At 48.2% G+C, this 25,336-nt stretch overlaps 1 protein-coding gene across 1 annotated transcript in view; it reads left to right on the forward strand.

Annotated features, from left to right (window-relative positions):
• The window catches only part of CADM3 (cell adhesion molecule 3), a 255,110-nt gene extending 231,379 nt beyond the window's left edge, over positions 1 to 23,731 (forward strand). Inside the window, exons 8-9 of the mRNA XM_060254893.1 lie at positions 19,546 to 19,671; positions 23,296 to 23,731. Of these exons, the coding sequence (XP_060110876.1) occupies positions 19,546 to 19,671; positions 23,296 to 23,414 (245 nt within the window). The 3' untranslated portion in view covers positions 23,415 to 23,731. The remainder of the gene's footprint in view (positions 1 to 19,545; positions 19,672 to 23,295) is intronic.
• Positions 23,732 to 25,336: the final 1,605 nt, after the last annotated feature.

A 25,336-nucleotide genomic window follows, 5' to 3' on the forward strand; every position in this document is an offset into this window, starting at 1 on the left:
GGCAGTCTTAGCTAAGGGGCAGCTGTCCCAGGGCCCCCCCACAGGGAAAGCTGAGAGCCAGTTTGGTGTAGTGGTTAAGTGTGTGAACTCTTATCTGGGAGAACCGGGTTTGATTCCCCACTCCTCCACTTGCACCTGCTAGCATGGCCTTGGGTCAGCCATAGCTCTGGCAGAGGTTGTCTTTGAAAGGGCAGCTGTTGTGAGAGCCCTCTCAGCCCCACCCACCTCACAGGGTGACTGTTGCGGGGGAGGAAGGTAAAGGAGATAGTGAGCCGCTCTGAGACTCTTCAGAGTGGAGGGCAGGATATAAATCCAATATCTTCTTCTTCTTCTTATCTGGGAGAACCAGGTTTGATTCCCCACTCCTCCACTTGCAGCTGCTGGAATGGCCTTGGGTCAGCCATAGCTCTCGCAGGAGTTGTCTTTGAAAGGGTAGCTGCTGTAAGAGCTCTCTCAGCTCCACCTACCGCACAGTGTGTGTGTTGTTGGGGTGGGGGAGGTAAAGGAGAGTGTGACTTCTCTGAGACTCTGAGATTCAGAGTATAAGATGGGATATAAATCCAATACTTTCTTCTTCTTCTGAAAGGCCCACCCCCAGCTGCAATAGCACTGCTACTGCTGGCCTCTCTGCCATCTCAGGAATTGGGTGGGTGGCAGTGGTCTTCTACTATACATTCCTGCCCAGGAATTAAGATCACAGGGAGAGGCCCTTCTGACTGTCCCATCAATCAAAGAAGGTTGTTTGATGAGTACACAAGATGGAGCCTTTTCAGTGGCAGCCCCACAATTATGGTGCAACTTCCCTAGGATGGTGCGTCAAGCCCTCTCAACTCTCAGTCTTTAGGTGGCAGCTGAAAATCATTTTACTTAGGCCTCCTTTTGGTTAAGCTTGCAAGTAGTCCAGAGTTGTGATTTTAATTTTTTAGTTTCTCAATTTTTAATATATTTTGTTTTGATGTGTGCTTCACCTGCGTTGTAAGGCTTCTTCACCTTCGTCATGGAAGAAGGGTGACTAATAAGCATTTTAAATATTTTTTTTTTAAAAAAGGCCACAGATAGGCAACTGTAGGTAGGTGGGGAGCCCCTGTGATAGGATTGCAGTTCTGGGTTGGAAAATACCTGATTTTGGGGGTGGGGCCTGAGAAGTGTGGGGTTTGTGGAGGGGAAGAACTTTAGTGGGGCATAATGCCATAAAGTCCGCCTTCCAAAGCAAGTATTTTCTCCAGGGGAACTGGTTCATTGTAATTCCAGGAGATATACAGCTACCACCAGAGGACTAGCAACCTTACCCTCAGGGCTTTTTTTGTAGCAGAAACTCCTTTGCATATTAGACCACACTCTCCTGATGTAGCCAATCCCCTAAGAGCTTACAGGGCCTACTGTAAGCTCTTGGAGGATTGGCTACATCAGGAGGTGTGGCCTAATATGCAAAGGAGCTCCTGCTACAGAAAAAGCCCTACCTATGACCACTCTGCGGATGAATGTCAACAGCCTCTACCCTGTCCCTGGGTAATAAGCGGTGGCCCAACCACCCATAAAGGGTAAGGAACGAAGAAGAGGATGTGCTCCTGCAGGGGAAAGTGTAAATGTTTCTGGAGGTCTCATCCTGGACTTTTACCCAGGGTCCTAGAATCAGTACCCCTATGGACACATTTGCATACGGTGGTAAGTAGCTTGATTATGCTACTGGTAATCAACAAATATTGCATGATATCCGGGGGCCTGAAGTTGGGTCCATTCACACATGCAGGATACTTCTGGATGCCACAGTCCTGATGTGAAGAACATTGATGCGCAAACCCACATCTATGCTAAAACCACTGTCAGGTAGGACCACCAAGGCCCCAGTCCAGGTGGGGGTTCTCCCGCCCTGGAGGTTCCCAACCCACCAGCCCACACTGGGCTGGCAGGGGGAACCTCCCCTGATGTCACCAGTGTGATGATGTCACCCGCCGGTGACGTCGCACACTGACTGCTCTAGGCGTTTCTGGGGAAACTCTATGGTTTTCCTGGATGGTCTAACAATTTGGGAGGGAAAACTCTATGGTATGTCAGAGAACGTGGGGGACTTGGGAACCCTACTGTCAGGGGCTCTGCCCTGCATGCTCCCTTCTTCAGAAGCAACATGGGGCTTTGCAAGAGACAGGGTCTTCTCTGTGTTGGTACCTTGTCTCTTGAATGAAGTAACTCTCTCTATGCATGCACTCATCGCTTAAATGTTTCAGTCTTAAGATGCTAGATAAAGACATTGAGATTTTGTTTCATAGGCTTTGGCAGTAATTAGTATTTCAGTTGGATTTATTCGTTCTTTGCCTTAATCGTTTTTATCTGGGTTTTAGATGCATGTGGACTCCTTTTGGCCCTTCCTTTGTAAGTGCTGCCATTGTGAATGTGTTTTAACTGCTTCTTATTGTTGCAACAATTTTACAATGACTGGATTTTTTTTACAATTACTCTTTTCCTGATTTTATTATACATTGTTTCTATTTTTCCCCTGAGCCATTTGAAAGACCTCATTTATTCAACAGCCTATAAATCTCCATAATGAATAACTTGACCATAGAAAGGGATGACTGGCATGGCGTCTTACTGAACCATCACACAAAAAACAAAAACAGAATGCCCATTCAACCCTGTTTGTTATGTTTTATCCCACCCTTCCTCCAAGATTCTACAGACTGTAGGTTTGCCAGCCTCCAGGTGAGACCTGGAGCTATGGTTGCCAATCCCCAGGTGGGGGCAGGGGATCCCCCGGTTTGGAGGCCCTCCCCCCACTTCAGGGTCATCAAAAAGTGGGGGACAGGGAAATGTCTGCTGGGAACTCTTATTATTCCCCATGGAGACTTATTCCCATAGGAAATAGCATCCGGTGCCTCTCCCCAAAATACCTCCCAAGTTTCAAGAAGATTGGACCAGGGGGTCCAATTCCATGAGCCCCCCAAAAAGGTGCCCCTATCCTTCATTATTTCCTATGGCAGGAAGGCATTTAACCGGTGTGCTGTCCCTTTAAATGTGATGGCCAGAACTCCCTTTTGGAGTTCAATTATGCTTGTCACACCCTTGCTCCTGGCTCCACCCCCAAAGTCTCCTGACTCCATCCCCAAAGTCCCCAAGTATTTCTTGAATTGGACTTGGAGCTCTCTACTTGAGCTCTCCTGGAATCACAACAGATCTCCAAACAACAGAGATGAGTTCCCCTGGAGAACATGGTTGCTTTGGAGGGTGGGCTCTAAGGCATTATATCTGTCTGAAGCCCCCTCTTCTCCAAACCCTGCCCTCCCCAGGCCTCACCCCACCCCAAGATCTCCAAGGGTGTTTTCGCACTCACCTTCAGCCGGCGCCGCGACCCTCTTGACGACGGAGGATCTGTGCTGATTTCCCACACGAAGCGCTGGAGCAACCAGAAGAGCCGCCAATTTCCGGCGCGAAGCCCGCTCAAACGTAAATCGCCAAGAAGCAGGAAAACGCTTGAGCGGGCTTCGCGCCGGAAATTGGCGGCTCTTCTGGTTGCTCCAGCGCTTCGTGTGGGAAATCAGCACAGATCCTCCGTCGTCAAGAGGGTCGCGGCGCCGGCTGAAGGTGAGTGCGAAAACACCCCAAGAGTTTTCCAACTTGAAGCTGGTCATCCTAGAGATAATGTGGATTTGAACCATACAATAACCTTGTATGGCAAATATAGAGTTGCCAATCCCCAGGTGGGGGCAGGGGATCCCCGCTTTGGAGGCACTTCCTCTGCTTCTTGGTCATCAGAAAGCGGGGTGAGGGAGGGAAATGTCTTCTGGGCACTCCATTATTCCCTATGGAGACCAATTCCCATAGGTTATAATACAAAATTGATCTGTGGGTATCTGGGGCTCTGGGGAGGGCTGTTTTTTGAGGTAGAGGCACAAAATTTTCAGCATGGTGTCTGGTGCCTCTCCTCAAAAATCCTCCCAAACTTCGAAAGGGGGTCCAATTCTATGAGCCCCCAAAGAAGGTGCCCCTATCTTTCATTATTCCAAATGGAGGGAAGGCATTTAAAAGGAGTGTGGTCCTTTTAAATATGATGGCCAGAACTCCCCTCGGAGTTCAATTGTGCTTGTCACACCCTTGCTCCTGGCTCCATCCCCAAAGTCTCCTGGCTCCACCCCCAAACTCCCCAGATATTTCTTGAGTCGGACTTGGCAACCCTACAGATAGATGAGGGCTAGAGAAACCGGAGCTGTCTACAATTACCCAGTAAGCTTCATACGTGAGCATGAATTTGAACCCGGGGCAGCCCAGTCCCTACTCAACACTCTGCTTCCCTGCACTCTGCTTCCCTTGTGAAGTCCACTCATGATTTTAATTGGGCCTTAACCAAATCAGGCATTTTTCTTTGTAGATGCAAAGGAATGGTGCTTTTGGCCTGTGGCATTAGGACATGGTTCATTGAGCTGTTGATAGCAACAGATGCTTAAGAGCCGCACAGGACACGCTACGTATGGAAATCAGCGCTCAAAGAAAAGGAGCAGATGCAAGCGCACTGCCTATAACCCTGGCTCCGCACAACTGCTCACTAGCGAGCGTGACGTGTACATACATAGGAGGTTTGTGCGCATATGCTCCCTGAGATGGGGAACGTTGGAAGAGAGTCTTCCTGCTCGCATAGAAGGAGTTTAAGTCACGTGCTGCCTCCGAGCGTTGACTTCACGCTTGCAAGCCAGTGACTGCATGCAGTCGATAGAGACAAAACAAACAAACAAACCTGAGTGTATAGCTGTCGCAAAGGCTTCACTGCAATACTTCCGGAAATCTTTTTTTTTTTATCAACTGTGTACTGTTTATAAATTGTATCACCAATTAACCCATAAAGTATCTAAGCAAATTAAGTGTAAATAATGTAATCGCAAGTATAAAAATTCTTATCTAGGAGAAGGGCTTTTTTTGTAGCAGGAACTCCTTTGAATATTAGGCTGCACACCCCTGATGTAGCCAATCCTCCGAGAGCTTACAGGGCTCTTCGTACAGGGCCTACTGTAAGCTCCAGGAGGATTGGCTACATCGGGGGGGGGGGGGTGCGGCCTAATATGCAAAGGAGTTCCGGCTGCAAAAAAAAGTCCTGCCTAGGAGAGCCTAGTGATCCATATTGAACAAAGTGTTACGCTTTACTGGCCGCAATTAGGATTTACGAAAGATGAGTCCCAATATGAGCGCCTTCTGAATTCTTCCTGACCCCTTCTGCGCAACTTCATCCCTATGAAGAAAGGTTGAAACGCTTGGGACTCTTTAGCTTGGAGAAACGTCGACTGCGGGGTGACATGATAGAGGTTTACAAGATAATGTATGGGATGGAGGAAGTAGAGAAAGAAGTACTTTTCTCCCTTTCTCACAATACAAGAACTCGTGGGCATTCGATGAAATTGCTGAACAGTCGGGTTAAAACGGATAAAAGGAAGTACTTCTTCACCCAAAGGGTGATTAACATGTGGAATTCACTGCCACAGGAGGTGGTGGCGGCCACAAGTATAACCACATTCAAGAGGGGTTTAGATAAAAATATGGAGCACAGGTCCATCAGTGGCTATTAGCCACAGTGTGTGTGTGTGTGTGTATAAAATTTTTTGCCACTGTGTGACACAGAGTGTTGGACTGGATGGGCCATTGGCCTGATCCAACATGGCTTCTCTTATGTTCTTATGTCTGGGGCAGTGATGATGCTCTGTATTCTTGGTGCTTGTGTGGCAACAGTGGGAGGGTTTTTGCAGTTCTGGCCCCACTGATGGACCTCCTGATGGCACCTGGTTTTTTGGCCACTGTGTGACGCAGAGTGTTGGACTGGATGGGCCATTGGCCTGATCCAACATGGCTTCTCTTATGTTCTTAAGTTCATCAAAACGTGCAACTCTCCAAGGAGTCACGTAGTCTGAGCTGGATTCAGATTGCAAAAGAAACCACTCCACATTACCGATGATTTAATTCCTTATGTTGAAATTTGTACAATTTTCGGGAGTGAGTTTCGAGTTTACCTATTGATGCGGGCAATTGCCAAGTGATTTGAAAACAGTTTTGGAACTGTCTCTTTAACTTGCATTGGAAAGGACGTGGGGTTTGAAACCATCCCCCAGCTATATTGCTTCTGCGGGCACCTTGTTTTAAAAATAATAAATGGTATTGTAAATGTTTAAAGGGGATACAGAATAAAGAAAAGGAACAGGGGGGGAAAGAATGAAAAATGAAATTACGAAAATGCAATACAAAGGGCAATTTTTGCGGATATTAAGAACAATCCTTGATTAAAACATATTGTGTCTGCAGATGCCTTTATGCAAGTGGGAACTGTATGTTACGAACTGCGGAAGTAATTACCGTGAGCTTCTGTGATTGTAAGAATTTTTATACTTGAGATGACATTGATTACACGGAAATTGCTTAGATACTTTATTGGCTAATTGATGATATACTTTATAAATGTTACATAATTGATAAAAATATTTTTTGGAAATATTGTAGTTAAGTACTTCCGATGGCTACGTGCTTGGGAGGAGGGGTTGTCTCTGTCAACAGGGCTTTTTTGTCTCAGGACCCCCTTTGCACATTAGGCCACACACCCCCTGATGTAGCCAATCCTCCTAGAGCTTACAGTAGGCCCTGTACGAAGAGCCCTGTGAGCTCTTGAAGCATTGGCTACATCAGGACTGTGTGCAGGGCTTTTTTGGTAAAAAAAAGCCCAGCAGGAACTCATTTGCATATTAGGCCACGTTGCCTGACAGCACCATTTTTTCACAAAGGGCTTTTTTGTAGAAAAAGCCCAGCAGGAACTCATTTGCGCATTAGGCCACACCCCTTGGTGCCAAGCCAGCCAGAACTGTGTTCCTGTGCGTTACTGCTCAAAAAAAGCCCGGAGTGTGTGGCCTAATATGCAAAGGAGTTCCTACTACAAAAAAAGCCCTATCAACTTGTTTACATTCGGAGTCCCAGTTCTTGTAAAAAGTGACTTGACTACACATAGGCAGAGGGCAGAACCAGCACACTAATGCCTGCCATCCCTCTATGCACATGGATGTCAGAATAAGAAAAGTAGGTCTGCATCACCACCTGCCATTTGGGTTCACACCCTGCTTGCCAGTTGCAGTGAGGCAGTTGGTTTTTCAACAGGCTATTTGGCTGTTCGTCACCAGTTTGCAGCTGCTCGGGGGAGTTGCTTCCTCTCCGCCTGTTCCTTCTTACAGTACAGTGTAATCAGCTTTTCTCATATCCACATTCTCGCACCCTCGGATGGTGTTGTATTTCCCTTTTCTTTCTCGCGCTTCCGCTCCTCTTGGCAGGCAGTGGCTTAAACGAGACAGATCGTATAAAGCACTCCTAAATCCTGCCAGTCGCTGTTCATCTAAGTAATCCTTAGCAACGTAACTGGTTGCTGATCTGTTTGGATCGGCAGCACGTTCACACACGTGCAGTGTTGCAAAGCCCAGTATTAACCCTTTCAGCCATCGTTCCAGTCCAATGCCGGATCAAACCCTGTGGAGGCCCTTAGGCAGTCAAAATCTTGGGGTGCCCCCTTGCAAATTATCTCAGAGTCTGAGCACTTGCCCTACTTCCCATGGCCCCCACTGCAGCCTGCAGGCACCTTCTCAAAAGCCCCCTTGACAAAGCTGCGGGGGAGAGGCAGAGAGAGGCAAACTTGGCGACAATGCCAGCAGCAGCCACACTAGACAAGTTGGGCAAAGTTCCTGGCTGTGGCATGGGGACCCATAGGCCAGTGCCTACTTGGCCTAATTGTTAATCCGGCTCTGTTCCAGTCCTCCAGGGATGAACGAAACAGATCCAGGGAATGACTCTCATTTTATTGCCCGCAGTCTGAAACTATCAGTTCAGCCGCCAAATATATTTGCTAAAAAATCCTTCAGTATTCCTAGAGAAAACCTGAAGCTGAGGTTCTGATAGTGTCCAAAGATCTGTTTGTCTGTTTTTCCCCAACGGTTTGGCCAGCAGAGAACAGGCAGCCATTTTGTCCCTTCCCCCCTCATACCTGAAGCCCACCAAATAGCTGCCATCCAGACCTCAGTGATCAGTTCCCCTGGAGAAAATGGCTGCTTTGGAAGGCGGCCTCTACGATATCAAACCCCACTGATGTCCCTCCTCTCCTTAAACCCCGCCCTCCTCAGACTCCACCCCCAAAATCCTCAGGGATTTCCAAACCTGGATCTGGCAAGTTTAACTGAATGGCATTTATTCCCAGGAAAAGGTTCTTAGGATTGCTTGGTCAAGCATGTCAAGCAAGGATGTTGCAGTTGTTATGGACTAGCAGCTTTAGAGACTGATGACTTCCTAGGAAGAGAATATCCTCTTCTGTGCTTTGGGCTGTCCTTAGTTTTATGTGTTGTTGTGTAACTTTTGATTTCTGGTGCTTTCTTTCATTTGTTTCCTAAGATTTGCCAACATCATGTGTTACCTAATTTGTTGGCAGCATGGCATCCTTTTTTTTAAAATTTGCTTTATTTGTCATTTTTTTTTAACCTCATTCCAGATTCAGTGCTGCTCCAAAATATCACTACGCTGCCTTCAAGTGTCACAGTGCCGTGAGAAAAGTGCATTGCGGGAACCTTTTCCCCCTAGAAGTTAGAATCATCTAAATGAAATTGGCTGTAGAGTCAAAAGAAAACATATATATATATATTTCACCTTTGGAACTCACTGTCACAAGATGGGACTACAGCCACTGGTTCAGAATGTATTAAACATACCCTCCTGTATAAGTTCTCTCTATCAAACAGTAGCTTTCCATGGTAGCTAAATGGAACCGCCATGTTGAGAGGAAATACATATTTGACTGGGGTGGGCTTTTTTTGTAGCAGGAACTCCTTTGCATATTAGGCTACACCCCCCAGATGTAGCCAATCTCCAAAAGCTTACAGGGCTTTTCTTACAGGGCCTACTGTAAGCTCTTGGAGGATTGGCTGCATCACAGGGGTGTAGCCTAATATGCAAAGGAGTTCCTGCTACAAAAAAACCAAAGAAGCCATGGCTGGGGATATCAGTGGAAGAAGGAGGTTGTCGCCATGTCCTACTTGCAAGTTTCCTCAAAACATTGGCTGCAATGCTGGGCTAAGACCAAACTTTGTACCTGCTCAGCGGCTCCTCCCCTATGTTGATCTATGCATAAGCGATTTTTAAAAAAGATGTCCTTCTCAGGCAAGGACCCTAAAACATTAAGCTGCATTAAGAGCCTGGTACGTGTGCTTGATTTGCTTTATATCATCATGCATACATACTCTTTCTTCCATAAATGTACTAAAAATGCATATATACTTCATTGATGATTTCTTATGTCTTATTACAACATCTTAGTAAATTTTGTTTTAAGTATCTTTGGTGGTTTCGCTCTGTTCCTGTTCTTACAAACATTTGCAATGCGGTGTTGGAGGAGAGTTTTGTGGATACCGTGGACTGTCAAAAAGACAAATCAGTGGATTCTAGGTCAAATCAAGCTTGAACTCTCCCTAGAAACTAAAATGACTAAACTGAGACTATTGTACTTTCAACACATTATGAGAAGAATCACTGGAAAAGACAATAATGCTAGGAAAAGTGGAAGGCAGCAGGAAAAGAAGGCAGCTCAGCATGAGGTGGAAGGGGAGGGACGGTGGCTCAGTGGTAGAGCATCTGCTTGGGAAGCAGAAGGTCCCAGGTTCAATCCCTGGCATCTCCAAAAAAGGGTCCAGGCAAATAGGTGTGAAAAACCTCAGCTTGAGACCCTGGAGAGCCGCTGCCAGTCTGAGAAGACAATACTGACTTTGATGGACCAAAGGTCTGATTCAGTATAAGGCAGCTTCATATGTTCATATGGACTGACTCAATACAGGAAGCCATAGCCCTCAGTTTCCTTGCCTTTCATTTATTCGATTTATTCCCCACCCTACCCCAAAATGGGCTCAGGGTCACTTACAGTTAGCAAGACTTCCAGGCAAGGCTGTTTGGGAGGACATTAATTCATAGGGTCACCGTAAGTCAGAAGCGACTTACAGGCTGTGCACAGGGCTGGCACTTGGACTAGGCAAACCAGGCGGCTGCCTGGGGCACGGCCCTGGCAAGGGTGTCAGTGCAAGCCCTGGGAGAAGAAGAAGAAGAAGATTTTGGATTTATATCCCGCCCTATACTCTGAATCTCAGAGTCTCAGAGCAGTCACAATCTCCTCTACCCCCCCCCCCACAACAAACACCCTGTGAGGTAGGTGGGGCTGAGAGTGCTTTTATAGCAGCTGCCCTTTCAAGGACAGCTTCTATGAAAGCTATGGCTGACCCAAGGCCATCTCAGCAGGTGCAAATGGAGGAGGGGGGAATCAAACCTGGTTCTCCCAGATAAGAATCCGCGCACTTAACCACTACACCAAACTGGCTCTCTGGAATGGCCCTCCCACCCACCCTCACCTCTGTGGTCAGGGAAATACCTTTGAAAGTGGCTGCAGGGGAGCTGCGCGCCCGTGCTGCGGAGCCTGCTGCAGGGCTGCATGTCACTCTGCTGGCTACGTTAAACGCAGGAGTGGAGCTAGGGCAGCCTCACAGCGCACTCCCCGCCACTTTTGGAGAGGGCAGGGCACCCTGCCTAGGGCACTGTTCCACCTCGAGCCACTGCTGGCTGTGCGCAGTTCAGAAAACAATGCAGCAAAATCTCCAACGTTTATGTTCGGTGCAGAACTCAGCAGCCTGTGGATCTCGGCTGCTTTTTAAAGTGCCGAGTCCTCATGATACCTAATCTGGACAGTCCAGGCTTAGGATCTCATCAGATCTCAGAAGCTAAGAAGGGCTGGCCCTGGTCAGTATTGGGATGAGAGACCACCAAGGAACTCCAGGGTGGCAATGTGCGGGCAGGCCATGGCAAACCACTTCTGAATGTCTCTTGCCTTGAAAACCGTATGGGGTTGCCATATAGCAACTGTGACTTGCTCATTTTAGGGAGAAAAAGCTACAAAATGGGTGATATCAGACGCCTTGAAGCCGCCCCGAAGAAAGCCGGACGGAAATAGAGCGCTCCAGAGCTTCTGGATGGTGCTCGGGGAAAGGGGCGGGTTGTGGGCACCGTGGGAGCATCTGGAATGCTCATGCATCCCATTCACAGCTCCCTGGGTGCTCTTCAGCCGCTTCCCAGCCTTTCAGACATCCGGGAGCTGCCTCAGAGGTGCCCCGGCAAAAAGGCATCACTTTTGACGTGGTGCCTTTTTTGAAGCAGGTGGATCGGCCCAGAGGACAGGGTGAGTACAGGATCTGGACGGCCGCCAGATGTTACTGTGTAGACAGGTTTTTTCGGGTGCCTTCTGAGGTGTCTGGGTCGGCCCAAAGTGCCGGTCTGTTAGCGGCCAACAAGTAGGAAATGCCTAGTGAAATCTCCAAAGCCAGACAGGCATGCAACAATAGGATTCCCTCCAGGCATGGCTTTGTCAGGTCAGGAAGAGAGTCTTGTTTTGCCGTCAGAAGAACACAACCTCTCTTAAAAATGCCTATTTAACCACGTTTGTCTGTCCCACCCTTCCTCCAAGGTGTTCAAGATGAAGTACTTTTAAACCAAACAGCAACCTCACAAGGTAGGTGGAGGTTAGAGAAAGGGGAGTCATCCACAGCTACCTAGTGAGCTTCATTTGCGAGCAAGAATTTTGAACCCAGGTCTGCCCAGGCCTTGTCTAACACTTTGCTTTTCTACAAGCTCTAGGGAAGCCCGTTCATAATTCTAATCAGAGCAGGCCGTTGGGTTGTAACTCAAGCAGAGTTTTTCTCTGTGAAAAGTGCTTTTGCATATGGCATTAGGCCACGAGCCCCTGGAATGGTTTTGGCAAAAGACGTTGTGGAGCCACGCATGGCATAGAGGCCTTCCCTGTCTCCCGCTATGGTAGATCTCCTGACAATCTGTCCTCTTGCCCGTCAGCACTGCAAAGGCCAGTGGGAGAAAAATCATGGTCAACTGGGGTGTGTGATGTAACTTCTGGCAAAAACCAGAAGTGACATCATGATATCCTTTGGGGCACTCTAGGATATGGCAAAAAGTTTATGGTTAAATCCCAAAATGCTCCAGGGAGGGAGAAGGAGTAGGCAAACTCTTTCTGCTCAGCCTCTTCTTCTTTCAAATGGCACTGGCTGATGTGGAGGTGGGCTTGCTTGGGGAGGAGAGAGACCTCAATGAGATATAACGCCATAAAGCCCACCTTCCGAAGCGGCCATTTTCCCCAGATAAACTGATCTCTGTCATCTGGAGACCAGTTGTCATTCTAGGAGATCTCCAGCCACCACCTGGAGGTTGTGAACCCCACCCACACCCTCTTGAACAAACTCCACAACAGCCTTTCCATCAGGCCCTTCCCAGCTCCACCCAGGGATTGCCATAGCAACTGCATCCTTCCCTGGAATCACAGGCCCGCCCCAACCCCCAGATGGCATCCAGTTGAGGGCTTGCTTCAACAAATCCAGGAGTGAAAGGCCATGGGTGTGCCACAACCCTGATGACTGAGATGAGCTGATGGAGAAAACCCGCTTTGGTTTTTGGGCTGCCTTTTGAGAAGCAGGCAGTGGCTTTGCTACTTTTCATGACCCTCTCTAGCTGTGGGTGCTGGAGTGAGGTGACAAATGTGATTATCAACTCTTCTAACGGTACTAATATTGGTCAGCTACTTCTTACAATGGGGGGAACTTCTTCCTCACCATTGACAAAGGGAAGAGTAGCAACCTTTTCAGATGCAACTAGATTCCAATTCAGCTGGACTGCCAGAGGCCAAAAACATTGATTTCTGTAGGGGCAACCCAGTGAGGGGATGGCCCAGGCTAACCCAGTCTCATCAGAAGCGGAACAGGATTGGCCCTAGTCCGTATTTGGATGGGAGACCACCCAAGACGTCCAGAGTCTCCATGCAGCGGCAGGCAATGGCAAACCACCTCTGAATGTCTCTTGCCTTGAAAACACAACCAGGGCCACATAAGTCAGTTGTCGGCAAAAAATAAAAAATCCTCCTAGGAGGAAGAATGCACTATAAAACAAGTAGGAAATGCCTTGTGAAATCTCCAAACCCAGACAGCCATGCTATAGGGTTGCCAAGTCCTGCTGCTGCTCTGGCAGGAGATGCTTTTCTCACGCATGGGACGTGCCCCGCATGATGATGTCACCCATAAGTGACGCCATTGCACTGGGCACATCACGCCATGGATGCTCTAGGATTCGAGTTAAAACTCTATGGTGCCATAGAGTTTTATCGCAAATCCTAGAGTGCCCCTGGAGCACTGCTCTAGGATTACTGTGAATCCTGGAGCATCTGTGGCATGACATCTCCGGCGCAATGATGTCACTTCAGGCTGATGTCATCGCATGGGGCATGCCATGCGGCGATGGGGCTGTTTGGGGGTGGGGATCCCTTGGCAGCCTGCTCTGGGCCAGCGGGTTGGGCCCACCCAAACTGGGGGATCCTCCTCCCCCAGCAGGAGCTTGGCAGCCCTACCATGCAATGATAGGATTACCTGTAGGCGGGGCTTGTCAGGTCAGGGAAGGACTGCGAAATTAACATGGTCTGGTTTTGCCATGAGAAGAACACAAACCCTCTTGAAATGTCTATTTAACCATGTTTGTTTGTTACATTTTTTATCCCACCCTTTCTCCAAGGTGTTCGGGATGATGCACATTTAAATCTAACAGCAACCTCACAAGGTAGGTGAAGGTTAGAGAAAGGGGAGCTACCCAGTGAGCTTCATATGTGAGCAAGAATTTTGAACCCAGATCCGCCCAGTCTTTGTCCAACACTCTGCTTCTCCACAACAACTCTTGTGAAGCCAGCTCATATTTATAATCAGAGCAGGCCTTTGGACTGTAACTCAATCCAACTATTCCTTTGTAGAAACAAAGGCAAGTGTTCATCAGAAATGACCTCATTATCTGCGGTGTGCGTGTGTGCTCTAGGAAATGACGAAAACTGTATGATTATTGGGAATTATTACTGGGAATTATTAGGAAGGGAATTGAAAACAAATCAGCCAGTATCATAATGCCCCTGTATAAATCGATGGTGCGGTCTCATTTGAAGTACTGTGTGCAGTTCTGGTCGCCGCACCTCAAAAAGGATATTATAGCATTGGAGAAAGTCCAGAAAAGGGCAACTAAAATGATTAAAGGGCTGGAACACCTTCCCTATGAAGAAAGGTTGAAACGCTTAGGGCTCTTTAGCTTGGAGAAACGTCGACTGAGGGGTGACATGATAGAGGTTTACAAGATAATGCATGGGATGGAGAAAGTAGAGAAAGAAGAACTCGTGGGCATTCGATGAAATTGCTGAGCAGACAGGTTAAAACGGATAAAAGGAAGTACTTCTTCACCCAAAGGGTGATTAACATGTGGAATTCACTGCCACAGGAGGTGGTGGCGGCCACAAGCATGGCCACCTTCAAGAGGGGGTTAGATAAAAATATGGAGCAGAGGTCCATCAGTGGCTATTAGCCACAGTGTGTATGTGTGTGTGTGTGTGTGTGTATATATATATATTTGGCCGCTGTGTGACACAGAATGTTGGACTGGATGGGCCATTGGCCTGATCTAACATGGCTTCTCTTATGTTCTTATGTTCTTATTAAATGCCAAAATATTTCAGGGAGGGAGAAGGATCAGGCAAGCTTTTTCTGTTCTGCCCCCTCTTCTGTCCACTGGCTGACATGGAAGTAGGCTTTGTCAACCTCTAGGTGGGATCTGAGCATCTCCCAGAATTACAACTGATGTCCAGATGACAGAAGTCATAAGAACATAAGAGAAGCCATGTTGGATCAGGCCAATGGCCCATCCAGGCCAACGCTCTGTGTCACACGGTGGCAAAAAAAAAAAAAACCAGGCGCCATCAGGAGGTCCATCAGTGGGGCCAGGACACTAGAAGTCCTCACACTGTTGCCTCCCCCCCCACAAGCACCAAGAATACAGAGCATCACTGCTCCAGACAGAGAGTTCCAACAATACGCATGGGAAGTCAGTTCCCCTGGAGGGAATGGCTGCTTTGAAGGGTGGGTTGTATGGCATTGTATCCCACTGAGGTTCCTTCTCTCTCCAACCCCACCAGTTCCCAAGCTCCATCTCCAGATCTCCAGGAATTTCCTAAGCCAGAGCTGGCAACTCTGTTAGATACTTCCTTGATGAAATCTTTCGCCCAAGAAGCTAAACTAAGATTGCCCAAATCTGGCCACTTCTCCCCTTTCCTCCACTGCCTGTCTATTAGTGGAAAAATAGGGACACAGCGGGTGCTGATGGCATCACATCACACCAGTTTGGTGGAGTGGTTAACTGTGCGTACTCTTATCTGGGAGAACCGGGTTTGATTCCCCACTCCTCCACTTGCGGCTGCTGGAATGGCCTTAGGTCAGTCATAGCTATCACGGAACTTGTCCTTGAAAGGGCAGCTTCTGTGAGAGCTCTCTCAGCCCCACCCACCTCACAGGGTGTCTGTTGTGGGGGAGGAAGGTAAAGGATATTGAGAGCTGCTCTGAGATTCAGAGTAGAGGGCGGAATATAAATCCAATGTCGTCTTCTTCTAGGAATCACCAGAAACTCTATGGTAAAACCACAGAGTTTCCAATGGATCCTAGAGGTTTTCCTTGGAAGTGCCATCATGCCTATCAGCCAGGGCTTTTTTAAAAAAGAAAAAGCCCAGCAGGGACTCATTTGCATATTAGACCACACCCCTGATGTCACCATTGTCTCACATAGGGCTTTTTTGTAGAAAAAGCCCAGTAGCAACATTTGCATATTAGGCCCACCCCTTGACACTAAGTCAGCTGGAACTGTGTTCCTGTGTGTTCCTGTTCAAAAAAAAGCCCTGCTGTCAGCCCAACAGCAACTGTTTTGTTTTGGTGGGAGACAGGACATGGGGTAGAGTATCCACACACACCCCGCAGGGGCTTGCCAGCCATACCTTCACTGGCTTTATTGGACTTTGCCCCAATTTCTCCTTACCTACTAAGATGAGTGAGAAGCCACCAATACCATGGAAAGAGACGTACTTTTCATGAAAAGGTACCTGAGTTCAAGGGTCTTAATTATATCTTCACAGATTTCTAGTACATCTTGGCTTGGGAGGAAAAAAGAGGCCTTAAGCCTTATTTTCCACTGCGGCCATCTCTGCCCTCTTTCAGTCTCTTGGTTTTGACTTGCCTATCTTTTTTTGCTTTGGACCCCATATCTTACCTCAGTCTTTCCCCACCTCTCTACATCTCAGGTTGTCAACTTTGTTTTGGGAAATACCTGGAGATTGTGGGTGTGGAGACTGGGGAGGGCAGGGTTTGGGGAAGAGCGAGACCTCAGCAGGGTACAATGCCATACAGTCCACCCTCCAAAGCAGCCATTTTCTCCAGAGGAACTGATCTTTGTAATTTGCAGTCCAGTTGTAATCCTGGGAGATCTCCAGTCACCACCTGAAGGTTGAGAACCCCACCTATATACCCCCTCAGCCAACTCCACAGCAGCCTTTCCATCAGGCCTTCTCAGTCCCGCCAAGTGGTTGCCTTAGCAACCACATCTTTCCCAGGTACCAGAGGCCCATATATGTCAAGAAGGATTCCAGTTAAGGGCTTGTTTGACATAATTCATGAGTGGGAGGAAGGCCAGGAGTGCCCTCCAGCCCTGGTGGCTGAGATGCATTGATGGTGGATTCGGCTGACACCCACTTTGGTTTTCAGGATGTTTTTTGACACCTCCACCTCTGATTTTCCACCTCCGAGAAGCAGACAATAGCTTTGCTACTTTTCATGACCTTCTCTAGCCCTGGGTGCTGGGGAAAGATGACAAATGTGATTATCAACTCTTCTAACACTAATAATAATGGTCAGCTACTTCTTATGACTGGGGGGCTTCTTACTCACCTTCGATGAAAGAAAGCATAGCAACCTTTTGAGCTGCAACTTGATTCCAATTCAGTTGAGTTGCCAGAGGCCAAGTACACTGATTTCCAGAGAGGCATTACAGTGATGTTATGGTGCAGGCTAGCCTGATCTTGTCAGATCTTGGAAGCTAAGCAGGGTTGGCTCTGGTCAGTATTTCAGTGGGAGACCATCAAGGAAGATGGGAGCTGTAAGGCAGAAGCAGGCAAGGCAATGGCAAACCACCTCTGAATGTTTAAGAACATAAGAGAAGTCATGTTGAATCAGGCCAATGGCCCATCCAGTCCAACACTCTGTGTCACACAGTGGCCCAAAAAAACCCCAAGTGCCACCAGGAGGTCCACCAGTGGGGCCAGGACACTAGAAGCCTTTCCATTGCAGCCCCCCCCCCCCCAAGCACCGAGAATACAGAGCATCACTGCCCCAGACAGAGAGTTCCAACAAATACGCTATGGCTAATAGCCACTGATGGACCTCTGCTCCATATGCTTATCCAATCACCTCTTAAAGCTGTCTATGCTTGCAGCCGCCACCACCTCCTGTGGTCCTTTGACCTGGATGGCCCAGGCTAGACTGGTCCCATCGGATCTGGGAGGCTAAGCAGGGTCAGCCCTGGTTCATACTTGGATGGGAGAGCACCAAGGGATTCCAGGCTTGTCAAGCAGACAGGCAATGGCAAACCACCTCTGTTCATCTCTTGCCTTGAAAACCCATAAGACAACTGTGACTTGGCAACACTTCATCCACACACACCCCCAGTGAAAGATGCATCTAGAAAGGACCTTTTGGATCAGGAAAAGGAAGCAAAGTTAAGAAGGAGGGGAGCAAGTCAATGGAGGGGCCTGTTTGGATTCTCAGGTGTGACCTGCATGGAGCTTCTGGGGCGGTGTCCACCTTGCATGGACCTTTTGCTTTTCTTTCTGCTTTTTGATGGTGTTTCGCTTGACTTTGATCCTCCCCGCAGCAATCCAGAGCATCTCCTGTGGACGGTGTTGACATTCTCTCTATTTAATCTATCAACCTCTTGCTTTCTTCTTCTGAATTTCCTGTAAAAAGCTGAGAGTCGTGTTCCCACTTTTGCCTTACTCTTCTTTATGCAGCATTGACTTTGTATGCAACTTCTCTTTCCTCCAAGTACACAATAGTTTGGAAATCAGGACTTTTTTGTAGCAGGAACTCCCTTGCATAGTAAGCCACACTCCCTGTTGTAGCCAGTCCTCCTGCAGCTTACAGTAGGCCCTGTACGAAGAGCCCTGTAAGCTCTTGGGGGATTGGCTACATCAGGGGTGTGTGACCTAATATGCAAGGAGTTCTGGCTACAAAAAAAGCCCTGGTTTGGATGATGCAGGTTAACCAAGGCGGAGGGAGAGTTGATACTTGGATGGTCCCACTTTGGGATAGGGTTTATTATACTGAAATCCCAGAGAGCCCTGTGGGTGCCACCTGTGCAGACAAGACTGACCCCCCCCCCCAATTAGGCCAAATGCGATTTAACGTACCTTTTCTCATGAGATTTTGAAGCACTCATCGTCTGCGATACGGAATCGCTGCATTAGTAACACTCCATAGTTCTGTTTCCTCGGATGGCCTGATTGTGTATGGATTACTGCATATGCACAGTTGCGACATATTTCAGCTCCTTCCTCTCTCCCCTCCTCTATGCAATGTGAAAATACTGTGTAACCATAATACAGGAGTCCCCAGCCTTTTTGAGACTGCCTGGAGCTTTGGAATTCTGTCACAGGAGGGTGGGCGTGACCACAAAATGGCTGCCTGCAGAGGCGGAGCCACACACAGAGAAGAAGCCCAAGTGCAGGGGAGAAATGTTTTTCTTGTATTTTATTGTTTTATTGTATGTTGTGCTCCACCCTGAGCCCTACAGGGAATGGGCGAAAGAAATATACTAAAATAAATAAATAAGGGGTAATTTAAAAATACGCCAGGGTAGAGGGGTGAGAGAGAATAAAGCCACCATTGTGGTGCCAGCTAACACTGAAACACTGTTATTTTAATCTGCTCAGCTGATAGGGTTGCCAGACCACACACACACCCCGAAGTGGGCAGGCAGGGCCAGCTCTAAACTGTCTAGCACACTAGGCAAGGCTCTAATTAAACTGGAATTGAGGAGGAGTGGAACAGAGCACTGAGGGAGGGGTCCCAATGTGGTGCCCACACAGATGCCGTAGCCCCCACTGACACCATTCCTGGAGCCCACCAAGTGTTTTTAGAAAGTGTCCAGCAAGGTTTCTGACTGGCTATTCACCGCAACAGCCATTTTGACTATGTCCACCTCCTGTGGCAGCCATTGCGTGGTGGCCATTTTTGGGGTGTGCCCCCCACTCTGTCAGTATTCCAAAGGTGCCCACAGGTTCAAAAAGGTTGGGGACCCCTAAGGGAACAAATAAAGCTACAGAATGGAGGGGTCTACTCCCCCTCCTTTTGGTGCTGAGCTGGGGACGTCTGCCCCTATTGGATTTCTCCGGTTTTTACAAGCACCCAGTCCAAAAAGAGAAGGTCACAACTTTAACTTTCCCTCCACCTAACCTGCCTGCCGTTTTCTCACTTCTCTTTCTCTTTTCCTGGCTGCAACTTGGGGGCCTGACGGACGCTTGGCAGCAAGGGTGGGGATGCCCGCGATAATGTGATGGGTGGATGCCATTGGCAGCTTGGCAGCTCACCTTGTGCTCCTTTCTTTGGACAGATGCTAGTCCAGTGGCACACAGCTCCAGCACGTACCACGCCATCATCGGGGGAGTGGTTGCCCTCATCGTCTTCCTGCTCCTTAGCCTGCTCATCATTCTAGGACACTACTTGATCCGGCACAAAGGTAAGACTCTACAAAAATATGATGGACGCCTCCAGGGATGGAATTCTAGCAGGAGCCCCTTTGCATATTAAGCCACACCTCCCTGATGTAGCCAATCCTCCAAGAGCTTACAAAAAAGAGCCTTGGAGGATTGACTACATCAGGGAGGTGTGGCTTAATACGCAAAGGAGCTCCTGCTAGAATTTCACCCTGGACACCTCCCTCCATTCAGATGAAATGTCATTGACAACTACTCTTGGAGTGCAGTTCTCCAACAGGTTCCCTATTCACCTTGAGCACAGTCCACTACTCCGCTCATTTGTTTGAGGAAGTTTTAGAGGAAATTGGAATGTATACATCTGGGCTCTTGATTCAAACAGTTCCGTTTTTAGAACAAAGTTGGAGTCCAGTGGCACCTTTAAGACCAACAAAGTTTTATTTAAGGTACGAGCTTTTATGCGCACACACACTTCCTCAGACGCAATCCATTGTGACTGAGGAAGTGTGCATGCACACAAAAGCCATTCCATGGATAAAACTTTGTTGGTTTTAAAGGTGCCACTGGACTCCAACTTTGTTCTAGTGCTTCAGATGAACAGGGCTACCTACCTGGATCTAGTTCCACGTTTATTAAGTGTTTAAATTCTAATGCTTTTATCTACAAGCCGCTTTCTGCTTTCTAAGGGGTCTAGAAATTCACTGAATAAACGGAGTTATCAAAACATCTCTCTGGATTCAGAAATCCCAGATTACCTGAATCTTGTTTGCAAAGAGCAAACAATGCCTGAGGAATCCTCTGTGGTTTTGGCATTTTGTTTTTGTTCTTTCATTTCCAAATAGTGCACGATGAGCTTTGCCTCCCGTACTCAACACCTGTCATTCATATCCATCTTTCTCCCCGCCTCCCAGTTGTGTGATCAATATGCACACGCCGAAAGAAAAGAAAGCAATCGTGACTGTGCGTCCCGCTCTGTCCAATGGACTGAAATGAAATCAAAAGGATTTTCAGCTAAACATCAGGAAGAGCTTCTTGACAGTGGAATAGGCTTCCTCAGGAGGTGGTGGGCTCTCCTTCCTTGGTCTTCAAACAGAGGCTCAATAGCCATCTGACAGCAATGCTGATTCTGTGAACTTAGGCAGGTCGTAAGAGGGAGGGCAGGAAGGGTTGCATCAGGGCTTAGTTCTCGTCGCCCTTTCTTATACACCAGAGGTAATGCCAATTGCCACTTTTTCTGTCAGGAAGGAACTTTCCTCCAGGCCAGATTGGCCCAGGTTTCCTGGAGGTCTTTCGCCTTCCTCTGAGCGTAGCACAAGAATCCCTGGGGCAGTGGAGAGGGGAGATAGCTGTGAATTCCCTACGTTCTGCAGGGGTTGGACTAGATGACCCTGGAGGTGCCTTTCAGCTTTATGTTTCTAAACTTCTTCCCATGTGGCATCCCAGCAACGTGCACGGCCACATAGAATCCTAGAGTTGGAAGGGACCTCTGGGGTCATCTAGTCCAACCCCCTGCACAATGTAGGAAACTCACAAACACCTCCCACTAACCTTACACTTGTTGCTGGCCTCCCCCCTTCATTCCATCCCAGTGCTATAAGATCTGCTGGATCTGGACAATAGGCCACATCTGTGAGGCAGAACCTGCCATTTTAGTCTCTATTGTCACTCCGTAGTTTTAGACTTTATATATTTTAAATTGGTCTTTTATTATTTTGTTTTGTTTTTACCGTTGATTGTTTTTATGATGTGACCTGCCCTGAGCCTGTTCTACAGGAAAGGTGGGCTAAAAATCAAATTAAACAAAAATAAAATAAAACAGGATCCACATTGCTGCCAGATGGCCATCTAGCCTCTGTTTAAAAAGCTCCAAGGGAGGAGAGCCCACCACCTCCGGAGGAAGCCTGTTCCACTGAGCTCGTAATTACGAACCAAAAAAAAAAAAAGATGGAGCTGGGAGAAACCGTGCCGCTATCTAATTCTGGAATCAATTTCAAAAATTACCCTCATTGCATCAAAATGAAAAATAGAGTGGAAGGCAGCCCAGAGAGGAATTTCCAAAAGAGCCAAGGAACACTACTGGGAAATCCTCTGTCGCAACCTCTCTGGCCTTGGCATTCCCACCCTGAACACCAAGGTGGCCACACTCCTGCCTCCCCCTTCCTACAAATCCCTCGTCTCTTTTCATTCTCTGTCTTCCTCCCTCCCTGCAGCCAGATCTTAAGTCCCTGTAGTTGCATTCATCCCTTTCTAACTCATTCTTTTCCTTCCTCCTCTGTTCCCCGTTGTTTGTTCCAGCACACATTAAACAGTTGGTTTGATGTACAGTGCCTAATTACTGCAGGCATTCCAGAAAATTAATAATAATTTGTACGTTCATAAAAAGCTTGTTTCCCAACATTCCGCCCTGCTCTTGCGTCGCCAATAAGCAGCCTCCAAAAACAAGGCTGTGCGGTAGCCTTGTTGGTTGCCAGCTCCAGGGGGAGAAATGCCTGGACGTTTGGGGAGTCAGCTCGAAGAGAGCAGGGTTTGGGGAGGGGAGGAGCCTTGGCAGGGATGTGATATCATAGAGCCCACCCTCCAAAGCAGCCATGTTCTCCAGAGCAGCTGATCTCTGTTGTCTGGAGATCAGTTGTAGGGTTGCCAGGCCCGATTCAAGGAATATCTGGGGACTTTGGGGATGCAGCCAGGAGACTTTGGTGTGGGACCAGGAGACTTTGGGGGTGGATCCAGGACCAAGGTTGTGACAAGCATGATTGTACTCCAAAGGAAGTTTTGGCCATCACATTTAAAGGGACTGCACACCTTTTAAGTGCCTTCCCTCCATTAGAAATAATGAAGGATAGGGGCACCTTCTTTTGGGGCTCATAGAATTGGACCCCCTGGTCTAATCCTTTTGAAACTTGGGGAGTGTTTTGAGGAGAGGCGCTAAATGCTAGGCTGAAAATATGGTGCCCCTACCTCAAAAAATGGCCCCCCAAAGACTCCCAGATCCCCATTATACCCTATAGGAATCAGTCTCCATAGGATAATGGAGGGCCCAGCAGACATTTCCCTCCCTTCTCCCACTTTTTTGATAACCCTGAAGTGAGGACCTGGCAACCCTAACAGAAGCACAAAAAAGAATTTCCAACATCTCTCGGTCTTTCCTACCCATCAAACTTGACTGTGATTATTGCATGTTGCAGAAATCCCCATTCTTATATTCGAGTTTCTCTACAGACTTAGTGATACCTTTTCTCATTCCCTTCGTGTTCCCTGAGAGCCAGTTTGGTGTAGTGGTTACACGAACTCTTATCTGGGAGAACTGGGTTTGATTCCCCTCTCCTCCACTTGCAGCTGCTGGAATGGCCTTGGGTCAGCCACAGCTCTCGCAGAGTTGTCCTTGAAAGAGCAGCTTCTGGGAGAGCTCTCTCCGCCCCACCCACCTCACAGGCTGTCTGTTTTGGGGGAGGAAGATAAAAGAGATTGTAGGCTACTCTGAGACCCTGTCCTTGAAAGGGCAGCTTCTGGGAGAGCTCTCTCAGCCCCACCTATCTTACAGGATGTCTGTTGGTGGTAAAGGTAAAGAAGATTGTGACCACTCTAAGACTCTGAGATTCAGAGTGTAGGGCGGGATCTAAATCCAACATCTTCTTCCTTAATGCCAGGTACCTACCTGACCCACGAGGCCAAAGGTTCAGACGATGCCCCCGATGCCGATACAGCCATCATCAATGCGGAGGGAGGTCAAACCGGAGGCGACGACAAGAAGGAGTATTTTATCTGAGTGGGGAGGGCGGGGCGTGCAGCAGGGCAGCAGGGGGGGCAAGTGGCAAATTGGGACCCGACCTCAACTGAACGACAAATGGAACCCACCCAACCGATACGTCAATGGAATTTCTCTCGCGCCCAAGGAAGGATGGACGGACAGACAGCTGAAGGGTCGACGGAGACCGAGAGCGGCGGCGGACAGCGAAAGAGAATGGGAGATCGGCTTGGCTCACAGTGCTTCTTTGAACTTGTAAAAAACATTGTTACTAAATGAAAAAAAAAAAACCTGAACATTGAGAACCCCTCAAAAACCCCTGTTCCCGCTTGCTTGTACCTACATATCTGCGGCTGCCATACTCGCACTATACAAACAGAACTGGAGAGTGAGTGAAACCTTCCTTCCTTCTTTCCTTCCCTCCCTCCTTCCTTTCCTCCCTTCCTCCCTCCCTCCCTTCCTTCCTTCCTTCCTTCCTTCCTTCCTTCCTTCCTTCCTTCCTTCCTTCCTTCCCTCCCTCCTTCCTTTCCTCCCTTCCTCCCTCCCTCCCTTCCTTCCTTCCTTCCTTCCTTCCTTCCTTCCTTCCTTCCTTCCTTCCTTCCTTCCTTCCTTCCTTCCTTCCTCCCTCCCTCCCTCCCTCCCTCCCTTCCTTCCTTCCTTCCTCCCTCCCTCCCTCCCTCCCTTCCTTCCTCCCTCCCTCCCTTCCTCCCTCCCTCTTTCCCTTCCTTCCTTCCTTCCTTGCTTCCTTCCTTCCTTCCTTCCTTCCTTCCTTCCTTCCTTCCTTCCTTCCTTCCTTCCTTCCTTCCTTCCTTCCTTCCTTCCTTCCTTCCCTTTTGACTCCTTTCGGAGGTTGTTTTTCTTTTGAATGGCGTGCTCTGTTTTTTGACTTCTTTTTCTCTTTTTTCGATCTCTGTTCTTGTTTTGTTTGGAATGTCTTGCTAGTGGGAGGGCGGTGTAGGGGATTAGAGGATTTGGTTGGTGTAACCCTCTGCTTTCCTTTGGAGTCGTTCTGATTTTAGATATTTGAATCAAGGATCAAATCAGCTTGCATGAGAGAAGTGGGGGGGAGGGACATCCAGTTGTTGAAGCGGGGACTCCCCCTCCTCTCCAAATTGGGAATTCTGAAATTTGTCCCACTGCATCTGGAGAACTAGGGAGAGGGGGGAAACCAGGTAGCCCTTGAGCCAGCCTTCAGTTTTGGAACCAGACAAGAGAGGTTGGCTTTCAGCGAGGGGAGGCCCAAATTGGGACACTTAACAAAGTTTCGTCAAGATTTCCGGCACAGGTTCCTCAGCGGGTCCCCTTAGCCTGGAAGATGTGGGGCATTTAAAACTGAAAATCCCCCTGATGATCCCTGTGATCTTCTTGGGTGCCCCCCAAGAGAATGAGGGCAGTGAATGCTTTAACAATCTTGGACACCTCACAAATACCCAACTGAGCTACCCTCTGGAGCTGTCCGAGAGCCAGTTTGGTGTAGTGTTTAAGTGTGTGGACTCTTATCTGGGAGAACCGGGTTTGATTCCCCACTCCTCCACTTGCAGCTGCTGGGATGGCCTTGGGTCTGGCAGAGGTTGTCCTTGAAAGGGCAGCTGCTGTGAGAGCCCTCTCAGCCCCACCCACGTCATAGGGTGTCTGTTGTGGGGGGAGAAGATAAAGGCGATTGTAAGCCGCTCTGAGTCTCTGATCCAGAGAGAAGGGTGGGGTAATAAATCTGCAATTCTTCTTCTTCTACTTCTTGTCTTGGACTGTTGGATAACAGTTAGCGGGAAGCAGATGCAGCTGTGAGACTTAGCTGATTTTATCCTTTGAAGTGGTTTTGTTGACCCAATGGAGTCTCTTTGTTTGAGAGGAGAAAGTTGTTGTGCGTCAGTGTACCAAGGGGTGCCAGCTACCCGGTTCCGGTCCCTACCCAAACCCAGGGCAAAAGAAAAAAGCTTGTGTTA

Source organism: Heteronotia binoei, chromosome 1, assembly GCF_032191835.1.
Source record: "Heteronotia binoei isolate CCM8104 ecotype False Entrance Well chromosome 1, APGP_CSIRO_Hbin_v1, whole genome shotgun sequence".
In the NCBI taxonomy this organism is placed as follows: Eukaryota; Metazoa; Chordata; class Lepidosauria; order Squamata; family Gekkonidae; genus Heteronotia; species Heteronotia binoei.